A 19,088-nucleotide genomic window follows, 5' to 3' on the forward strand; every position below is an offset into this window, starting at 1 on the left:
TTTGTCCGAGTAGAGCCTTGCTCACTTGTGTGTGCATGAACTAAGGTTGGATTACTAACTGAGCAAAGTAGGAAACTGCCTCTGGTTTTGTACCTTAGTAAATTACAGATTTGTTTGACGGGCCCAAAGTTAAGTCTAGCTTTTCTATGAGACGGTTAACCACAGTCCAAAGTTTTAAAAAAAGCCTTAAGTTTCGTTTAAAAAGAAAAAGGTAAAATGTGTAAAGTAATGTTGTGTATCTGGCCTGCAGAAAATGAAAAAGACAGTGGTATGTTACCACATACCAAATCCTTACTCACCATAATCAAACTCCTGAACAGAATTAACTATGAACTGAAGAAAATGTCCCCACAGATTTAACTCGGAAGGAATAAAACTGGGTACAACACACCACCACCACGATTCTCAGGGTTCTAGTTTCCTCAAGTCCACATCATGCAGGTAATAACTAACTTCATGTGGGAGTATTTTGGCCACCATAATCATTTTAATGAGTGTGGGTTCTGTTCTTGCTTGCTTCTCCAGGGACATAGGGATATACGCATACTGCCTACAGTTTTATGATATAGGCATTTACTTTTCAGAGAGTCAGCTAAATGCAAACTGTCAAAGTACATCCATTAAAGCCATAAGTGATCCCTGTAGTATACAGAGAATAAGAAAAGAAAGTATAGCAATTTTTTCTTTATTACAATTTTTGTATCTTATTTTCAATCAGGTGAAGAAAAATACCTTTTTTTTTTTTGTTCAGTATAATAAAATATGTTAACTTTATTCATTTTATGAAGTAAAACAATGACAACAAGAAAATAAAAACAGAAAACATTTTTTTTTCTCTCTCCCTCTTTGTAAACCTGGAGAGCTGCTGCATTGCGTGGGAAGCAAATACAACGGAGACAGAGTGTGAGGGAGCAGTGAGGAGGCTGGAGAGGTGGGGGGGGAGGAGGAGGAGGAGGAGGAGACAGAGGATAATGACAAAAAGATAAGGCCAGAGACATACAAAAAATGAGCGTAGTAGGACAGGAGTTTGGTGAAGGGGCAGGCGGAGGATGTGGCGGTGATCAGAGCAGGTAGGCAGGTGGTCCCGAGTCAGGACGACTGACAGAGTGTTCAGAGGTCGCTCTCTCCGTACAGAGCGGTAGAGAACGACATGTAGTCGAGGGCCCCGGGCACAGCGTCGGGGCCGGTGTAGGGGGCCATGCGGGCCATGCAGTACTCCGCCTGGTCTGGAGGCAGCTCCCGCAGCAGCTCGTCGGCTAAAATGTAGTTCTGTCAAAAGGATGAGAACATTTTTTTTTTATTGTGTTAGAATAGCAGCTTTATCCAATCAATATATTCTATATTCAGATGTAGCAGATGGTGAGAACGCAGGGAAATATAATGAGCTCAATATAAAAAGCAAGTGTCTGGATTTAGCATTCCTTTTGATACATGAATATTTATATGTGGACATGGAATTCAAAAGACTCTCTGTTATGTGTCTGTAGCTTTCAGCCACTTTCAACACATTTCAAACATCTAGCAAGCCAAAGAGACTTCGATATTTCAAGGTAACAAGGAAACAAGTGCAACGAGATGTCCATGCTGCTCCATTTCTGTTGGATGTGTAACATCAAGAACGTATAATTGGGTTATTTCTTTCTCGTGGTCTGAAATACATTTTTGTAGGATATCAATGACTTAATGAATAATTTGCTAGCTGGCTTTAAGATCTCCCTTTTCTGGTGGTTTCTGGCTTTAAAATCCCTTGGTTGTCAGATATAGAAAAAGAAATTGGATACTTGGAGACAGTGGAAACGAGATGTGAAGAACAGAACATATTTATCACCTTTTAGGTTGATATGACAAACTTGCTAGCAAACAGTTGCCTATTTTCTGGCCAGCTGTTGAATTCAAGTCTCATATTCACTCTTCTTTTAGCTCTGGTTGGGTCTCCAACAACTCCTGAGGGAAATATCTGTCTCTTTAGCTGCTAAATGCTCCAAATGTTCACCAGCTAGTCGCTAACTTTGTCCGTCTGCCGTTTGGTGCTGAACAGGTACAGTAGAGTATTTTCAACTGAAGAGCTGAGTGTATTAAATGTTCATCTTTTGGCCAAATGGAGCTGAATCTAAGAATTTTCTACTTTGCTTCATTGTCACACTGTCTCTCTACTACAACACACGGCTGTACCTTGTCCCCCGCCAGGACTTTGAAGGAGGCCATGACTTGGTCGGCAGTGTCCGTGTCGGCCGTCTCGCGGGACATGAAGTCGATGAAGGCCTGGAAGGTGACCAAGCCCATCCGGTTGGGATCCACTATGCTCATGATGCGGGAGAACTCGTTCTCACCCTGGTGGCAACAGAGAGGGACTGTGAAGCTCAGTCACAAAAAAAACACAGCAAAGGGCATATATTCTACATACAGAGATATAACTTGGGTTATGTTAACTACTTCACTGTAAAACACAGACATATTACACAAGTGAGTTTTAAATTCATTTAAATTATCCATGATTTGTAATATAGTCTTTAACATATTCCATTTATTATGGAGCTCTATGAAAAAAAAAAACTATCCATCAAAATATAAAATAAAATATAAAAACAATTAAGGTTCTGTCTATCCGTTACCATTTCCAGCTGCTCTCATTAATCACACACAAACAAACGTTCATACTTGAGGAGCGCTCATGGCTTTACCAGGTTGTAACCAACGGAGATAAGGCAGGTTTTGAAGTCTTCAGCGTCCATGATTCCTGATCTCTTCTACAAGGTCAGCGATGGACAAACGAAAGCAGGAGGAAGAGAAAGATGTAGAGTGGCAGGGATAGCGGAGAGGAAATGATTGGAAGAGAATAGGATGAACAAAGAGTAGAATTAAGGAGGAAAGCCGCAATAATCCACAATGTGGACGTCGCAAGGTGAGGGAAATCAAAATGGAAATTTAGACAGGAGGGATGAAGAGTAAAATGTGGGAAGAGAGGGAGAATAGGAAGTACAAGGGGGGGGAAAAGTACAAAAGAAAAAAGAAAGAAACCAGTTAAATCTCTCACAGCGGGGTCGTGGCTACGATGAAGTACCTGTGCATCGTTGGCGATATCGAAGCCCAGGCTGATCAGGCAGGCCTTGAACTCCTCCGCGCCCAGAGTGCCCGAGTGGTCCTGGGGTGTGGGAGGCCAGTGCCAGGCGAGGCGTCGGGGGGGGGGGGCCACAGGCCATGCAGCAACACATACAGCGGTGTCAGTGACGGTGAAGGGGGAGGTAGGTGAGGTGGTGTTGTGGGAGGAGGAGGAGGTGGAGGTGGGTGGAGGGAGTGCACCATGCACGTGGGGGGTAAAAGGAAGTGAAGGGTTGAAGGGGGGAGGGGGTGAAGGGAGAGGGCCATGCATGAGATAGAAAACAGAGAACACAGTGCATATTCATTAGGATGTGGCAGGTTAACACACGGTGGCAGCAGTGCTGCCATGCTGGGCGAGGGCATTCAGAGGAGTTAATGTGCAGTGTGGCAGGCAGACTACGGGGCCCCGTGGTGAGGTTATTCATACCGCCGATGGCACGCGTACTGAACATCACATCTCTTTACCTTGTTGTGTACAGCATCAATGCAAAATGCTTCATTTAACATGTACAATTCATTTCACCACATACTCGTATCACGTAAATACACAGACTTGAGCTGCGACTAATTATTATTTCCCTTTTCAATTGATCTGCTGATTGTTTTCTCAGTTTATTTCCTAATTGTATGGCCTATAAGATGTCAGCAAGTTAAGGCGTTAAAATGTCTAATTTTGTGCGTTTTATTCTCACTGTGGATTAATCTGTTGATTGTCTTCCTGATTATTCTACTCATTGTTTAATCTATAAAATGTGAGAAAATAGTCCCGGCTCCCTAGAAGCCGAGACGTGTGCAAATAACCCAGGAGGTATTCAAGTTGTACTCAGGTGACAAACAGCCAATCCTAGAATTTGAGAACCTGAAATAAACAAATGTTTGGATCATTTGCTTGATAAACTCAAAATGGATTTGTTTTCTAATTGATGGACTAACTGATACATTTAAACATTGTTTCAGCACTGCCACTGACTATAAACCAATACAGTACAGACTAAATGTTTTCCCCATCAAACTATAAAAAATCTCTCCTTTTTCTAATCAATGCATCAGATTAATCTGGTGCTGCAGCTCGACACACCTTCCCCCTCACACCAACCAAACAACCATCAAATGTCAAGCTGAAAGCTTGACATTTGATGGTTGCATTAATCCTAATGAAATATGAAACAAAAGCACAAGTTCAGGTCCACAGTCGGCTTCCTGTGGGCTCCGATCCTCAACCTCAGGTATTGATTAACAATAGGCCAGCTCTGGAAAAATGCATGAGGTAATGGTGGAGTCAGCAGGGGAGCTGGGGTGAGGAGGAGGAGGAGGAGGGGGAGCTAAATAAAATCTCCTCCATAATTGGTGCTGTTTCTGACACGGTGAGCCCCAGTGTAAACACTGTGGTCTGGAGGCAGGGGGGGGGGGGGTGAAGTATGTTGTATAGAAACAGCCTTCAATGGACAGATTCTCCATTCCTATTTCACCTGCTCTGTTTTCATTTGATTTGATTTAATGCCAACCTTCTTTGTATTACACAATAAAAAGATTTTCGCTGGTGCATGAGGCTGATTCTGGCTGCTATTCTTTCCTTGATCTGCCTGAAAGCCCCCGGAGCTTTTAAAGATGAATGTTGTGTCACCGAACTGAAAGTCCCTTTTCAACCAAGCAGTGAGGTCGATACACAGCCTGATGCATCACACACTCAAACTGTACACTCAATGTTTTCTGGTTGAAGGGTCGTTAAAGGATTGTCTGGCAGCACGACACGACAAACTGATGTTTTCTCACCTGAACGTCTTTGCTTTGTCGATGCAGTCTAAATACATAAGAGACAAACCCATTTAAGTCCAACATTTTGGGAAATACACATATTTGCTGAGAGTTAGATGAGAAGATTGACGCTACTCTCATACCTGTGCACTAAATATGAAGCTAGAGCCAGCGGACGGTTAGCTTAGCTGAACACTTGGCACTCACAAAGCTCACTGATAAATCAGCAGACTCCAGGAAGTCACTGCCCCCGACCAGGAAATAGTTTTGGCACAAAACCCCCGTAACATGGAAAATGTATGTTTTTACACATTGGTTTTTGCACGACTAAAGAAACAAAATACAACGTGTAAATTACTGAGTTTTGGAGGTGCTGATAAGTCAACTTTAATACCTTTGGACAGAGCCAGGCTGGCGGTTTACCCTTGTTTTAAAGTTAAGCTAAGCCAACAACCTGCTGGCTTTAACTTTATTTGTAACAGACAGATATGATCGATCTGCTCATCCAACTCCCAGCAAGAACGCAAATAAACATATATCCCAAATGTCCAACTATTCTTCTAATAACACTAAACCTTTTTAGTGTAAATGAGCAGCGTAGGACCTGCAGCACCTCTTCACCCGCCTGCTACTTTGTGTCTGCACAGCGACTCAGGACAAGTACTGACCCTGTCAAAGTGGTTGAAGGAAGCCCGGTACTCGTTCAGCTGTTCCTGGGTGATGCCCTTGGCGTCTCGCGTCAAGACCTGGTTCTCGATCTCGTTGATGGTGCGGGCGATGGTGGTGAGTAGCTGCTCCCAGCCCACGCGGATGTGCTGCAGAGGAGTGAGAGGCACAAGAAGTTTAAGGAAGAGACGGAGAGTAAAAGAGTCTCAGAGGCATCGCTTCTGGGCTTCGGTCAAACAGTTTCAGTTTAGTCTTCATTTTTCTTAAAGAATATCATTCTTATTTAGTTTCAATTAACTAATAATATTTTTCACTGCTCACTTTTCTTTTGGTTTTCAGTTTCAGTTAACAATAACAATCCTGGTACTGATGCAGCTACAAGGATGTACTTTGTGCTCAGAAATAAAAAATTTAATTTGATAAAAAAAGAATCTCTTTATACTAAGAACATTTTCATCTTGTTTAGGGAGAACATTAACAATTATTCAGATGTAACACCTGACATGAAACTCCTAGCAAAAAAGGTCAGAATGAGCAGCTAAAGTGGTGGATAAATGGTTAAAACTTCCACTAATATCCCTTGAATGGGCTCACATTCACACAAACGGTTCAATGTAAATGTATTCATATTTAAGACCGCTTTTCTTCTGTCTGAATAGTTAACTATTGTTACACTGGTTAAACCACAACCTAAATGGTGCACATGGCCAGCAACAAACGAGATGCAGACAAAAAATATATATAATTTGCATAAATACAAGAACAAATCTGTATTTAGACTTTAAATCTGCTCTTGTTACCGAACCCTCTGCACAGAGGCTGATTCTAGAAACACACCTACATAGTAGCTCTGCAAACGGGTCAGTTGATGTGCAGCATTTCAATAACAAGATTCATATGAATTATTGGCCAGTAAAAATAATTCTTGGCAGAAAAGGCAGGGGTATACAGTTTTCCAGCACTTGGCTGATGAGCCAAGAAGTTAACATTGTGCACTGGCGACTGGATGGAGAAGTGCAACGTCAGGAAATTAAACTCTCAAAGGTTTTCCTGTGATCGTCTGAGCACCATGCCACCCTTTGCTTTGTTCTTTGGGGCAAACCGCGGCCATTTGTCACCAACACAACATAAAACCAGTCGGGTCAGACGAGTACGTCAAACGGACCGACAACAATCTCAAAATGTTTGGTGATTTATTTAAAGCTTGGCTCCAGGTTTTTACCTCCATGGTGTAGTTGGTGTGCTTGTTGTCAAAGATGAGAGCTTCCTGAATGAGCTGGTGGTCTCCCTCCAGCTGGTCGATCTTTGGCTTGTAGTTGATGATGCTCTTCTCGTACTGGCGTAGGTGTGTCAGCTGGTCCTCCAGGGTGCCGTGCATCTCGATTGAGATGCGGCCGATTTCCTGCAAGAGACAAATACAGAATATTTAGTAAGAATGAGTCATTGCAAAGTGGAGGAACACGATAAGATTGATCTCTTTACCTGTCATAGACATATTCTTATCATATCTAATGACGGTATTTTACTTATGTTACATGTAGCTGCAGTCAGTGATGCCACTTTGACTATTAACAGCCTTGTTTTCGCATGTGTTTAAAAGACTTTCATTCACATAAATACAATATTAAGTAAGTTTAAGACTAAAATCAGCACAAAAATGCACCGATACTTACAAACTAACTAAGTTACACACAGGCTGCACTGCCGCCGGCCTCACTGTGACCTCTTAACCTGCTCACACTGACCTCCATCTTGGACTGGATCCAGGGCCCGATGACATTGGCCTGGTTGGCGAACTGTCGGCGCAGACGCTCGTTGTTCTGCTGCCGTGCGTGTTCCTCAATCAGAGCCTGGTCGCGCTGAGGCACCAGCTGCCGGACCTACAGCAGGCAGGAGGGTCATGAAAAAACCCAAATGTGTTATTAATGTGATTTTTAAATGAAGAGGGCGGACTGAAACTAGTACGAGGCATTCACTGAAATTCTCTCCACAGTATTTCAGCTGTTTGTAAAACAGGATCTTACTAAAGTTTTAAACTCTTGTGCCGTTAATATAGCCAAGTTTGGGCTGGCACTAACAGGTTCCATTGTAGCAGCGAGCCTCGTTTAATGTAACTGTAAGAACCGACATAGACCAGCGCGAGTGGCTTAAACTCACGACAGAGACGGCTTCCTTTAACAATACAATAGCTGGGTGGAAGATATCAAATTTTTCGACAAACATTAAAAAGGTCACATTTTTATGTTCCCACTTGTATTTGGGGTTTCTACTAGAACATGTTTATATGCTTTGATATTCAAAAAACTGTCTTTTTCTCATACTGGCTGAATATGCAAAAGTAGATCTCAAGCTTTGAGTGGAAATACGCAGATGTTTTTTATTTCGTTTTTTCATGATGTGTCCCCTTAAAGACTGTAAGATCTTAAAGAAGGTATAGGATATTAGTGAAATACACTTATTCTTGCCGAGAGTTAAATGAGAGAATCAATACCAGTCACGTCTGTGGCAAACAAACCAAAGAACTATCTGCAATGTGCAGACTCGAAACTGCTGCATCTTCTTTGGATAAATTAAGATTACAAACCATCGTGAAGTGTGTCTTTCCTTGCTCATGACTGATTTGAATTACCTTGTCCCATTTGGCGTTAACCTCCTGTGGGTTGATGGTGGTGTAGGGGTTGGTGCCAGCCATATTCACATGATAGGTTTGCACAATTTTGGCAATCTCATTGTGGATGCCCAGGATGGCCTGGCGCTCTTTGTCGGCCTCTGGCAGCGTGGCTTTGAACTGCTCGTGGGCTGTGCTTAACCCCTGAGGCACAACGCACACAAACACAGGAAATGAAAATCTAAACCACAAAATCAACAATAAAGGCTTTTTTTCCCTCTAAAAGAGCAATTTACTTCCTCCGTCTTCCGAAACTTAAACGTACAAGTGCCTTTTGAAAACATTAACTAGAACATGAGGGAGAGTCTGGTTTCTACTCTTATTGCAACATCCGGTGCCAGAGAGTGGACTAGTTTGTTTATTTACAACTGTACGGTTTATATAGTAGTACAGTATGGATATTGGGCCCAGATAACAATTACAGCAATTTTCTGGAAGTTTTTGGAAAAGAGACTAAGCTCATGTATAATTTAAATCTTCAGTTTGGTGCTGTTCAAACATTTACTGAAGCTTTTCTTTGTTATTCTGTTGTTTCACATCTTATTCACAATGTATTTACACATTTGCAACAATAGTTTATATTTACATACTTGTATTCACTTATGTACACTGTATTTAATCCTGTAAACCTACAGTACTTTGCCTTGGTGTCATACTAGTAATGAGACTAGTACATCTGTATGTAACAGCTACATACCAGTCAGTAATACACTGTATGTCTTTCCCATGTTTCCATGGCATGACATTTTGGGGAACATTTGAGTTGAATGAAAAGATCGATATCACTCTCATATCTGTCGGGTAAATGTTAGCTTAGCTTAGCATAAACTAGAAACAGGGAGAAACAGCTAGCCGGCTATGGGTGCTTTCTGTTCTCACCTGGATTTCCTCGATGGTGTGGACGATAAAGGTATCCTGCAGGTCCTCCATGGCGCCCTCCATCCAGTTGTTGAACGGAGCAGCTCTTTTGGCAAACTCAAGGTACAGTTGGTCAATGGTTTCAAGCAGCTTCTCGGTTCTCTGTTGAGCATAAAAACACAAGTTTTACCACACACATACACAGGCTTTAAAAAAAAAGGACCTTCAGAGTGTTGTTGGGGGAAATTCATTGTTATTCATGATCTTCCAGAGAGCTGGAGCATAAACAGATGGATTTAGCGTCACACTGCATTTTCACAAATAAAAAGCGAATCCTGAAAGTCAAATCTCCTCGCAGCCTCTCACTGTGAGGGGGAACACTTTCATCTCCGAACGTGTTACTATTTCTGCTCTAACCAGCAACCAAGAAGGACAGAAGGAACTTAAAAACAGGGATAACAAAGTGATTTTAGATGTTAGAAACTCGGTAGCTCATTTATTCTCACCTGCAAAGCCTCGCTGCGTTTCTGGGTCATAGCTCCCAGTGCGTCCCACTGGTCACAGATCCGCTGGCAGCGAGCGTTTACACTGGGGGAGTCGTAGTAGTCCAGCTCACTGGAGCACAAACAGACGAGGGATGAGATTCATTATCATTACCTGCATCAGCGCGGTCTCCATTTACATCATTTACTTAAGCTTTGGTTGTTTTCTGCTGTTGTCTTTCTTAGATGCACTTGAATGCCTTTATGATCCTGCTGTGTCTTTGTTTTCTTTAATGGTGTTAAACATTTCTATAAGCCCCTAAAGGATTTCTTTGAGTCACTCGTCAGGTGTGTGTTTCACTTTTTCAGTGTTTCATCATTCACATCTGCTTATCAAGTGACCCAGATATCAAGAAAGTGACTTTTGATGTTTACGAGGAAAATTCTGAAGATAAGTGACTGAAAAACAATCAATCAACCACGAAAGAACAGACCTCTAACTTGCTCTATTTCATCTTGTATTTATCAACAGAAGGCAGCGGCGCAATCTTTTCACCATAAACCCCGGCTCCTGTTTATCACATCTTACTTTAACTCCTGAGCGATGGCAGCGATCTGCTCCACTCGGTCCTGATGGGCAGCCAGGTCGCTCTCGAAGGCCTCGTGTTTCTTCAGCAGGGCCTTAATCTCTGACAGAGAGGCCGTCTCGTAGTCGTGCTTTTGCAGCATTTCCTCCTTACCTGCAGGGGGGAGACATCAAAAAGTAAAGCTAAAAAGATTGATCTCATGACATTTGCCTGTTTTATAATGCCGGTTTCGTGATACTAAAACAAAAAAGGACATTTACATAAAGGCTTTTATTTCTATTTGACTTTGTTGTGGCTTGTAGCAGCCAGGTTGAGGCACATGAGGCTAAGACACAGGAGCTGGATCTTTATATCCAGACAGTGAGTATTTCTCCTTTCAGTACCTTCAGTCCAAGCTTCATGGATGGCTGCTTTCTGGCGGAATTTCTCCGCCAGGTGGTCGAGTCTTTCCAGCCTGCGAATCTCATTGAGGAGCCACTCTTCATAGCCCTTCTCTGCTCCTTCTAGATTTCCCCACGCATTGTTAATGTCCTGCACCAGGCAAAAGGAGAAACAATCATGAGAGTGGAACCCACAAATCAACCTTCCTGTTGGCGTTTTTATCCGTTATCTCACTTTTTATTGGACAAGTTCATGCTGTACATTTTAATACATCACACGATCGCTGACGTTAAACCTGCTTTAACAGATTTTTGGGCCACTTGGGAGCAGCAGGAAACAAGCTGTGAACTGTGAACTTGACAGCAAAACAGTTGCTTGAATACACATCAAAATGATAAATGATTAAATGATTAACGTAGCTTTAAATCGGATGGAAGCCACAAAAAAATATCTGCAAATCGTATGCTTTTTTTGCAATAATCTACATCACATACATGGAAACTAAAACAGAGTTCTGATGAGAAACGTTGTATGATTAAAGTCATTAAAAGAGTCTGGAGGCCACACCGTCTACAGATTTATCTATAGAGGTCATGATACTCTTGGTTATATTTGGGCATTTTAAAGCAAACAAGCAACCAAGTGAGACACGGGTTTAATAATGGGATCAAATGCTCCCTGGCTTCATGTGCCTCCATGATTCATATAAGCGGAGCTAAATCTTTGGCCACTGAAGCCCATCACAGTCGTGTTCTGTGTTTGTTTTGTGTGACCTACCGAGACCATCTTCCCCTCCGAGGGCATGAAGGCGGGCCTGTTGCTGAGCCTCAGCTTGGTCTGCAGGGTGTTGAAGTTGATCTCCAGCTGGCACTTCTCCTGCACTTTGGGCGGCTTGTGGAGGCGGCGGTAATCTCTGAAGTCCTCCAGCTTCTGCTGCATGGCCTGCATGGTGTTCTCGGGCATGCGGTTCTCCAGCCAGGGGATGGTGCGACGGATCCACTCCAACAGCTGGGGTGTGGGTGGTAGTGGTGTGTGTGTGTGTGTGTGTGTGTGTGTGTTGAAGGGTGAGAATAAGAGAGAGGGGATGGAGGAGAAACAAGTACCATTCAAGGGTAAAGAAGATGTAGATGCAAAGGAGAACCGTGCAGATAAAAGGAAAAGGGGAAATATATGATGTGTAGTGGATGTAATCAATGTGTGAAACGAGGGGAAAAAGAATACAGATTGAGATAATTGGTTTGCTGTTCATTTCTCGCAACCGATTGTAACGCTAAGAACATTTTATGTCCGAATCAAAAGGACCTTACTTGTGTTTTTGCAGATTTTATCCCATTTAAAATATGTTATTTCTAATTCTGCTGACCATTTTCCATCTTAAACTTTTTAGAATCACAAAACTACCGTCAGAATAATAAAGCCTGACTAATATGAGGCTTTGAGGTGTTTTTAAAAATCCGATAAAGATATATCGGCTAATATAAATTTTGGATAAACATATCACACAAACAGTCTTAACATAGATCTGTTAACCTTGGTTATTGAAGAATTGTGACCTAGTTTTGTCTTAAAAGGGACATTTTACAGTTATAAGTGAGCTAAAACAGGCTAAAACAGTCTTCGTTGCAGGATTCTCTTTTACGCTTAAGCCTCAAACCAGCAGTGTTTCCCTGGCTGCCTTTCTATCTCCATTGACCCTGTTTCCAGTCCTGACCCTGCACCTGCACGGAGCATTCCCCCCCCCGAGGGCTGGGAGGCAAGGGAGCGGCTTAAAAAGGAGAACGGGGAGAAAGAAGGGCAGAGGAGGTGCAGGACAATTATAGGAAGAATCGGTGGGGGGGGGGGGGGGGGGGGTGCTCACATCACTGGCCAGCTTCTCATAGTCCTCCATCAGCTGCTCATTCTCTTGGTTGACAGCCAGCACCTTGCAGATCCTGTTGGCCGCCGTCTCTGCCTGGAAGATGAGGGAAACGGTGTGAGACGCAGAGCTGAGTGAAGGCACTTCCTGTTCTGGGCTTTTCCATTTTAAGCTACTTTATACTTCTACTTGAGATTTAAATATTGTAGTTTTTTGAGTTTTATACGACGGCTGTATTTACTTTTCAGATATTTTATATTTAAAAAACACACGATCGCATAAAATATAGCACATTGGTAACGATTAAACCAGTGGCTTGTAAGGGAGATTACGTTTGATCATGTAATTAACTTCCCTTGGGTTTAAACTGTGCTATGAAACCTTTGACTGAATGAATCTTGGCCTGGTTGCTTAAACTAAGGCCTTGCTGCCCACCTGGATGTCACCAGAAGATCCTGACCTTTTGACTTATGAGCCCATGAGAACAAAAGGCATGAAAGATACGAACTTAAAGAAGCAACCTTGATCAGAGGGGGAGGAGAAAGCCACAGTATAAAGAGAGAGAACTGCTTCTCATCGGTGTACATATTAAAAACTAACCCTGACGTGTTCTGAGCATTAATAATGTGACAATACTGGAAGAGACTTTTGTCGCGTTCCTTGTTGTCAGAGTAGGATTACAAAATTGCCACGACAGCCTCCCAAGCTTTATAGATAAATTTATTACCGTCTAGTTTGGGCTGATTGTCAGGTTTCAGAAGTCTATCAGTTGTTTTCACCTCTAAACTTCTTAGATACTTCTATTTAATTTACATTGTATAGCTCAAAGAAGTAAAACGCTAAAGCTTACATTTCCACAAGTGTGTGGTAAAACTTTGACCTCCTTTGACCTGCTCCAACAGTAAAATGCTATTTACCCATTTATCCATCAGAATTAACGATCTAATAATGTCATGTAAAATAAATTACATATCAGTAACGGGAGTTTTATTTTTGTACATTTTGCTGCTAGTACCTCTGTACTTTCACTAAAGTAGAACATTTAGTGCGGGACATTATTTTTACATTTACATTCATTTCCGTCATTATAACTGCATCCATCCATCTGCACTGCCTACACACACACGCAGAAGAGATTTCCCTCAGGAGTCATTTTGGAAATGAAGCAATGGATCAGCAACAACGCTGCAAGCAAGTAAAAACTCTTATGATGTTATTTCTGTGAAACTGTCTGGGATTGTGTGAACGTCACCTAAATGTCTAAAGATGAATAATCTGATGTCAAGGACTGATTGTATCATATTGTACCTGTCGTCAGGTGAAGGGGCACCGCAGTCTTTTTATAGAGTGCAGTGCGTTACTTCAGCCTCTCAGCCTACACACAGAGAGCCGGGGGAATACAGCAGGAGAGCGAGGCTCCTCTGAGAATAAAGAGGTTCCCCGTGAGGATAAGGACGGACTCATCCATGACACAACACCTCCTTAACATTGGCCTGTCAAGTCTTCATCACTGGCCTGGCAATGCATGAGCGAAGCAGAGTTTCCATGACAACATGTAGTCTGTTAACCCGTTGGGTTCAAGACAAGTAGATGTGGTCAGGAAAGTTCATTGAGAACAGCAGCAGAGGAAAAAGAAAATAAGACATTTAAGCAAAACATGCACAGAGTCTGGAGGATACGCAGCGGATTTGAGCTCGGGAAAAGTTGCATATTCAGCTCGATGTCAAACTTTTCCTGCAGTATTTTAAAAGTGCTGAAGTTCAAATCAAAATAAATCCATGAGCAGCTGTCATGAATCAACCCAGACTGCACCATTATCGATTTCCCTCTAAAAAAAGAAAGCTTGACAAGGAAGATGCATTGACTAGAAAGGGGGTATAACCTCACGGTGGTGTCCTTTTAGAGCCTACAGACACGAGTTGGGCTTGAATCTGCCCCCCCCCCCTCATTCTCATAACTCAGAGACTGGCTTTCCCCACAGAGGACTGCCTCCAGTCTGCTTTGTCAAAAGATCACGGGGGAAACTTGGCTCGGTGGGAGAAATGCTGCGGGGGCCTCCAACAGGAGCAGCGGGCGAGCTGCCTTAAAAGGAGAGCCAGGATGTGCAGGTCGTGCTTCTGTGAGCAAATGTTTGCACGCTGGTTCTGTTTACTGACGGCCGCGACCTCTTCCAAGAGATAACTTTGTCCTGACATCAGAGGTGGAGGAGAGAGGACAGTGGAAGGATTGATTAAGGGGAAAAACAAATCTGTGTGATCGGTGAAGACGGATGGACCGACGGTAGCTCTAGTCTGATTCTCTCGTGTATCATCAATATGTTTAGGAACAGAGCAGAGCAGGTTTTTTAATATCCATTTTCAAATTACTTTCAGTTCTGTCAACTGCACATTAAAAAGAGATTCTTTACTCCTTTCCCAAGTTTTGACTCTATAATCCAAACAAAGATGGACGACAGAAGTGACAAATCTCCTGACTTGATCTGTGTCACAGATACAAAGTTAAAAAGTAATTTCTCTTCCATTTTATTTATACACTGAAACCTGCAATAACAGATTTGTTTGCCACTTGGGGGGCAGCTTTAGCAAACTGTAAAGAATCTTATTTGAGAGCAGCTTTAAGGTTACTTTTAACTAAAACACTTAATTTTTTAGAAGGCAAAGTTAGGATTTTCCTGTCCATGTCTGGCCAACAAGGAAACGTAAGAGTGAAGGTGTTTATGGGTAAATTCTGCCCTGGAGAGCAAAATCTGAGGTGTTAGACGGAAGAGGAGTCCGGACTCCTGCTCCTCGGGAGGTTCAACAGCTCCATTAAGAAGTGGATCCTAATATAGATGTTAAGTTCAGGAGGCTTAGCGGATATCCCGCGTGTGTGATAAGTCTCTATTATTCTCCACAGAGATCTCTGGCGGATTTGGCTCGTCTTTGGCATAATGTATTCCACTGAGAGCGTAAGAACTTCATTCTGGCAGCGCAGAAAGGTTATCGAGGATCAATACGCCGCTGAGAGAGGGCAGATAAGGAGGTGCTGAATAACTGAGGGTTTGGTTTCCCGCCCACTATAAAACAAAATGTATGAAATCATAGCAACTCAACTGTTACCTATGTGAACATGTGTGTGTCTTGAGCTGCTTAATGTTTTAAAATGATGAATTGACCAGAAATACAGTCGCTGATAAATGTTGGTCCAACATTTTTTACTTTCTTAAAAAGGTATTGCAATCACTCATATTGTCGTTTTTGGTGTCATTCAGTGTTTTAGAGTCACATGTGAGCTGCCAACAAAAGAACGTTGGCAAAAAATGACTGTGTTAATTCTCTGCCAGGCACTTTGGCAGGTGTCCAGTTATTGTTTGGAGAATTCCTTTTTCCATTTCATTTCTCACCTTCTGCTTGCCTGAGAACGCGTGGTAGTAACACGACACATAAGTCATGACGGCTTTCTCATCTGGCCTCAAGGTGCTAATGATATCTGCCCAGGGAACAGAGGGAGGAAGGGGAGAGAGGAAAAGAGAAGAGAGAAAAAATGCACAAGAGTAAAAGAGTGCTGAGACAAAAAAGGGCCAGCAGGGGGCGCAATCACTAGAGGAGGCAACAGCCGGGGCTTAAGTCATCTCAAGTCCACCTAGAAGGTTGTCTTCAAGTTGGTTTGTTTTGTAGGGAAATCTCACTTCTGCCTGAAAATGACTGAATTTGATGAGGGAAGTGAGCGGACGAAGTGAAAATAAAGTGTCTGGGAAGCTCTGGCTCAGCTCAATGTGCAGTTTAAATAAATCAACACATTGATCATCCAGAAATACAGCCAGAGATTTGGTATCAAACATCTGCCAATAACTGTAAAATATGGAGGATAAAGGCATTCAAACAGAGCGCAAAGTTAAAGTTTGTGACGTTAAATTTGGATGGAGGGAGGAACTTTCTCAACTGTTAAACTTCAGCTTTCTTAGTCAAGTTTTATTTAAAGAAGCAGACATGTCACCTCTCAGAGTCCAGCTGTGGCCTCACTGCTCTCAGTGAGGCAGACTCCGCCTCTCCACGCTCTCCAGTTATAAACACAGACAACTTCTTTTTTTTTTTTTTCTATCCCGAGTTGCTTAAACACAGCTGTGTTGAAGCGCCCTCTCTGCTGCTGGGCCTCTCAAATGAACCTGACTCTTATGTAACTTGAGCATTTTGATGCTCTGCTCCTCCCCGACTGTCTGAGAGGAGGCGCAGCACAATCCCAGAGACTCTGTTGTGCCTCAAGGTAGCTATCAAACTAACGGACAATCACTCATTATCCAACAGGGAAAAGTCCAGATACGACAATTCCATCTCCCAGAGAAAGGAGGAAACAGACAGCGCGTATCCATTAAAATTAAAAGACAGCTTGCTGCTCGCTTTTGAAGTGCCAGTTTAAATTTCATTCATTCCTCCACCCTCCATTTAAGCCGTCACTCTCAAGCCTGAACATAACCATCCTTCTAAATGGTTATGTCTCCCCCCACCATGCAACACTTCAGGCTAATTTGTTTCTCTCCGTCAGCAACTGCGGCTTTTATCACAGGCAATCATCATCATTTATCAGACCAACTTCGCCGCGCCTCCCCACCCCCGCTCGGCTTCTGTTAAGCGGAAACAAAAACCCTAATCAGGGGGCGAATTTGCCGACCTGCGGCGCCGCAACCAACGAGGTGGACTGGAGATGCTCATTGCCTCTGAGAACAGAGTTGTCTTCCCATCATGCATTTTGGTGGCGTGAACCATGCGGAAAGTGAAGGAGAGTGACCCCCTGCAGGGGGGAGGGGCGTTGTGCACTGCAGAGAGAGAAGGGCACTGTTAGGAGAAACACGCGGACGTAGAAAGGAAGGAGGGAGGAGAGGAGGGAGGAAGAGGAAGGAGACGCTGCATCCAGGATACCTTCTGGGCGCCTGAGAAGGCGTGGTAGAAGCTAGACACGTAGGTCATGATGGCCTTCTCGTCCGGACGGGCAGTGCCCACGATGTCTGCGGGGAAGAGAGGAGGTCAGGGAGGGGACGGAGGGTGGAGGTGAGGTTGTTAAACAGAGCACAGAATGATGAAGAAACAGGAAGTAGAGCTGGGGTTCAGCTCTTCACATGAACAACATCCAGAGTGGAAAGAAAAACATGTGGTGTCAATGTCCAGATGTGCTGAACGGGGAGGATTTGATTTAAACTCCTGTCTTAAAAAACAGCAACACACACATATTTTAGACGTCTACAGGTGCAGCAACAAGTAAGCAGAAACCATATCTGAAGATTCACGACGACGTCTAACATATTTGTAGAGCGTAGAGCATATTTTACATTCAACAGAACAGAGGATCCGTGACTCCTTCTGTGTGCACAGCTGCGTGTGTGAGTGTTAAGGCCAAAATAAATTCTCTCAGAAACATTGGTCCCCAGAGATCAATAAGCCGGCTGCAAAAAAACAAGAGATGGAAAAGGAAGAGTCCATCTCGCTGTTCAGAACTTCACCCGGATTTTGGTCCTTTTTGGTTCTCCTCTTGTCTCTTTTCTAAAAAAGCGCATTAACTCTCAGCGCTGCCAGCACAGAGGCAACTGGCTGCGATTCAGCAGTATCCTTGTAAAGGACTGTGAAGAAAACAGTTGGAGTTTTTCACACCTCTGCAGACCCGGTTAATCGCTGCCGGATTGTAGGTCTTTGGGAAGTTATAAAAAACTGGGGTCTATGTCACTTTCAGACTTCCGAGAGAGAATATTTTGGTCTTTGAACACAGGAAAAAGTCGGTCCTCCTCATCGTCGTTTCACTATATTCCTCCCCGCCTGCTCACCTTCTGCGTCCAACATCTTGGGGATGTCCAGGTACTTCTCTGCCACGTCGAAGGCTGTGTTCAGGTTGGTCATGGGGTCGTCCTAACAACAGCAGACACAGCAGACCAATCAAGACCTTTACAATTACTCCCAACAATTACTACTTAAAAAAACACCAGGGTATGAGCAACTACAATGTAAAAACATCGATGATGAAAATTGAGAACGTACAACTAACGCGCTTTGATCATGAGAACTTAATTTGTCTCGTCTCCTTTCACTCTGTGCTTGTGTTTACTTTGCATAGAAACATTTGAAATCGGGTGAACTTTAATGTTTGCGGTTCATGTTCTCTGTGGCTTCTCTTTGTCACATTAACGTCAGACAACGCTCGCTCACCTTGCGCAGTTTCCCGTAGTCAATGAGCTCCGGACGGTGTCGATGAATGAGTGCGCAGAAACCCAAACCATCTTTCCAGCTGAAACACAGAGAGAAGTAGTTGAGATGAGGGTGAAATTGAGGTGAAACATAACAAGCTGAAGAAAAAAAAAAACCTGGAATTTGACTTTAATCTTTGATGGAGACCATTCCCCTCCATCGGACTCCCTAATTAGTTTCATGTAACACACCCTCATCCTCCCTGCAGCGCGGTGTGTTACTGTAACGCAGCAGAAACCCCGACCACTGTCAGCCTGAACGGGGAGGATACATTATCTAACGTACCACATGGTCCAAGTCTCCAATTAAAGCTCAACCACCGCTTCTGAAGTTTGAGATCCTACATGAGGTTATTTTAGGACAAACACTTTCCATAACTCCATAGATTTATTTATTCTATTTTAAGAAAATCTACTGTTATAAGACATACTATACGCTTTAGATTCATTCAGATATAATTCTAATGTTGGACGAGGCAAAGTGTGTTGGAACAAAGTCAATCGAAAGTATCCGATGTCATGTGCCTCT

The 19,088-nt window shown here is 43.1% G+C and overlaps 1 protein-coding gene across 5 annotated transcripts in view; it reads right to left on the bottom strand.

Annotated features, from left to right (window-relative positions):
* Positions 1–669: 669 nt before the first annotated feature.
* actn1 (actinin, alpha 1) overlaps positions 670–19,088 on the bottom strand; it is a 49,275-nt gene continuing 30,856 nt past the window's right edge. The window contains exons 6-22 of one of the 5 annotated variants that reach the window (XM_079174373.1): positions 18,522–18,600; positions 18,143–18,224; positions 15,734–15,819; positions 12,355–12,447; positions 11,274–11,504; positions 10,499–10,646; positions 10,118–10,268; positions 9,553–9,661; positions 9,068–9,208; positions 8,150–8,332; positions 7,266–7,400; positions 6,743–6,922; positions 5,523–5,669; positions 3,062–3,142; positions 2,682–2,747; positions 2,173–2,331; positions 670–1,269 (exon numbers count right to left, since the gene is read on the bottom strand). In XM_079174373.1, coding sequence (XP_079030499.1) covers positions 1,111–1,269; positions 2,173–2,331; positions 2,682–2,747; positions 3,062–3,142; positions 5,523–5,669; positions 6,743–6,922; positions 7,266–7,400; positions 8,150–8,332; positions 9,068–9,208; positions 9,553–9,661; positions 10,118–10,268; positions 10,499–10,646; positions 11,274–11,504; positions 12,355–12,447; positions 15,734–15,819; positions 18,143–18,224; positions 18,522–18,600 — 2,230 coding nt within the window. In that variant the 3' untranslated portion in view covers positions 670–1,110. Of the gene's footprint in view, positions 1,270–2,172; positions 2,332–2,681; positions 2,748–3,061; positions 3,143–5,522; positions 5,670–6,742; positions 6,923–7,265; positions 7,401–8,149; positions 8,333–9,067; positions 9,209–9,552; positions 9,662–10,117; positions 10,269–10,498; positions 10,647–11,273; positions 11,505–12,354; positions 12,448–15,733; positions 15,820–17,246; positions 17,333–18,142; positions 18,225–18,521; positions 18,601–19,088 lie in introns of those variants that run through there. The other 4 variants (XM_079174372.1, XM_079174370.1, XM_079174369.1 and 1 more) reach the window with 4 other exon arrangements.

The sequence above is a fragment of the Pholis gunnellus genome (assembly GCF_910591455.1).
Source record: "Pholis gunnellus genome assembly, chromosome: 15".
NCBI classification, from domain to species: Eukaryota; Metazoa; Chordata; class Actinopteri; order Perciformes; family Pholidae; genus Pholis; species Pholis gunnellus.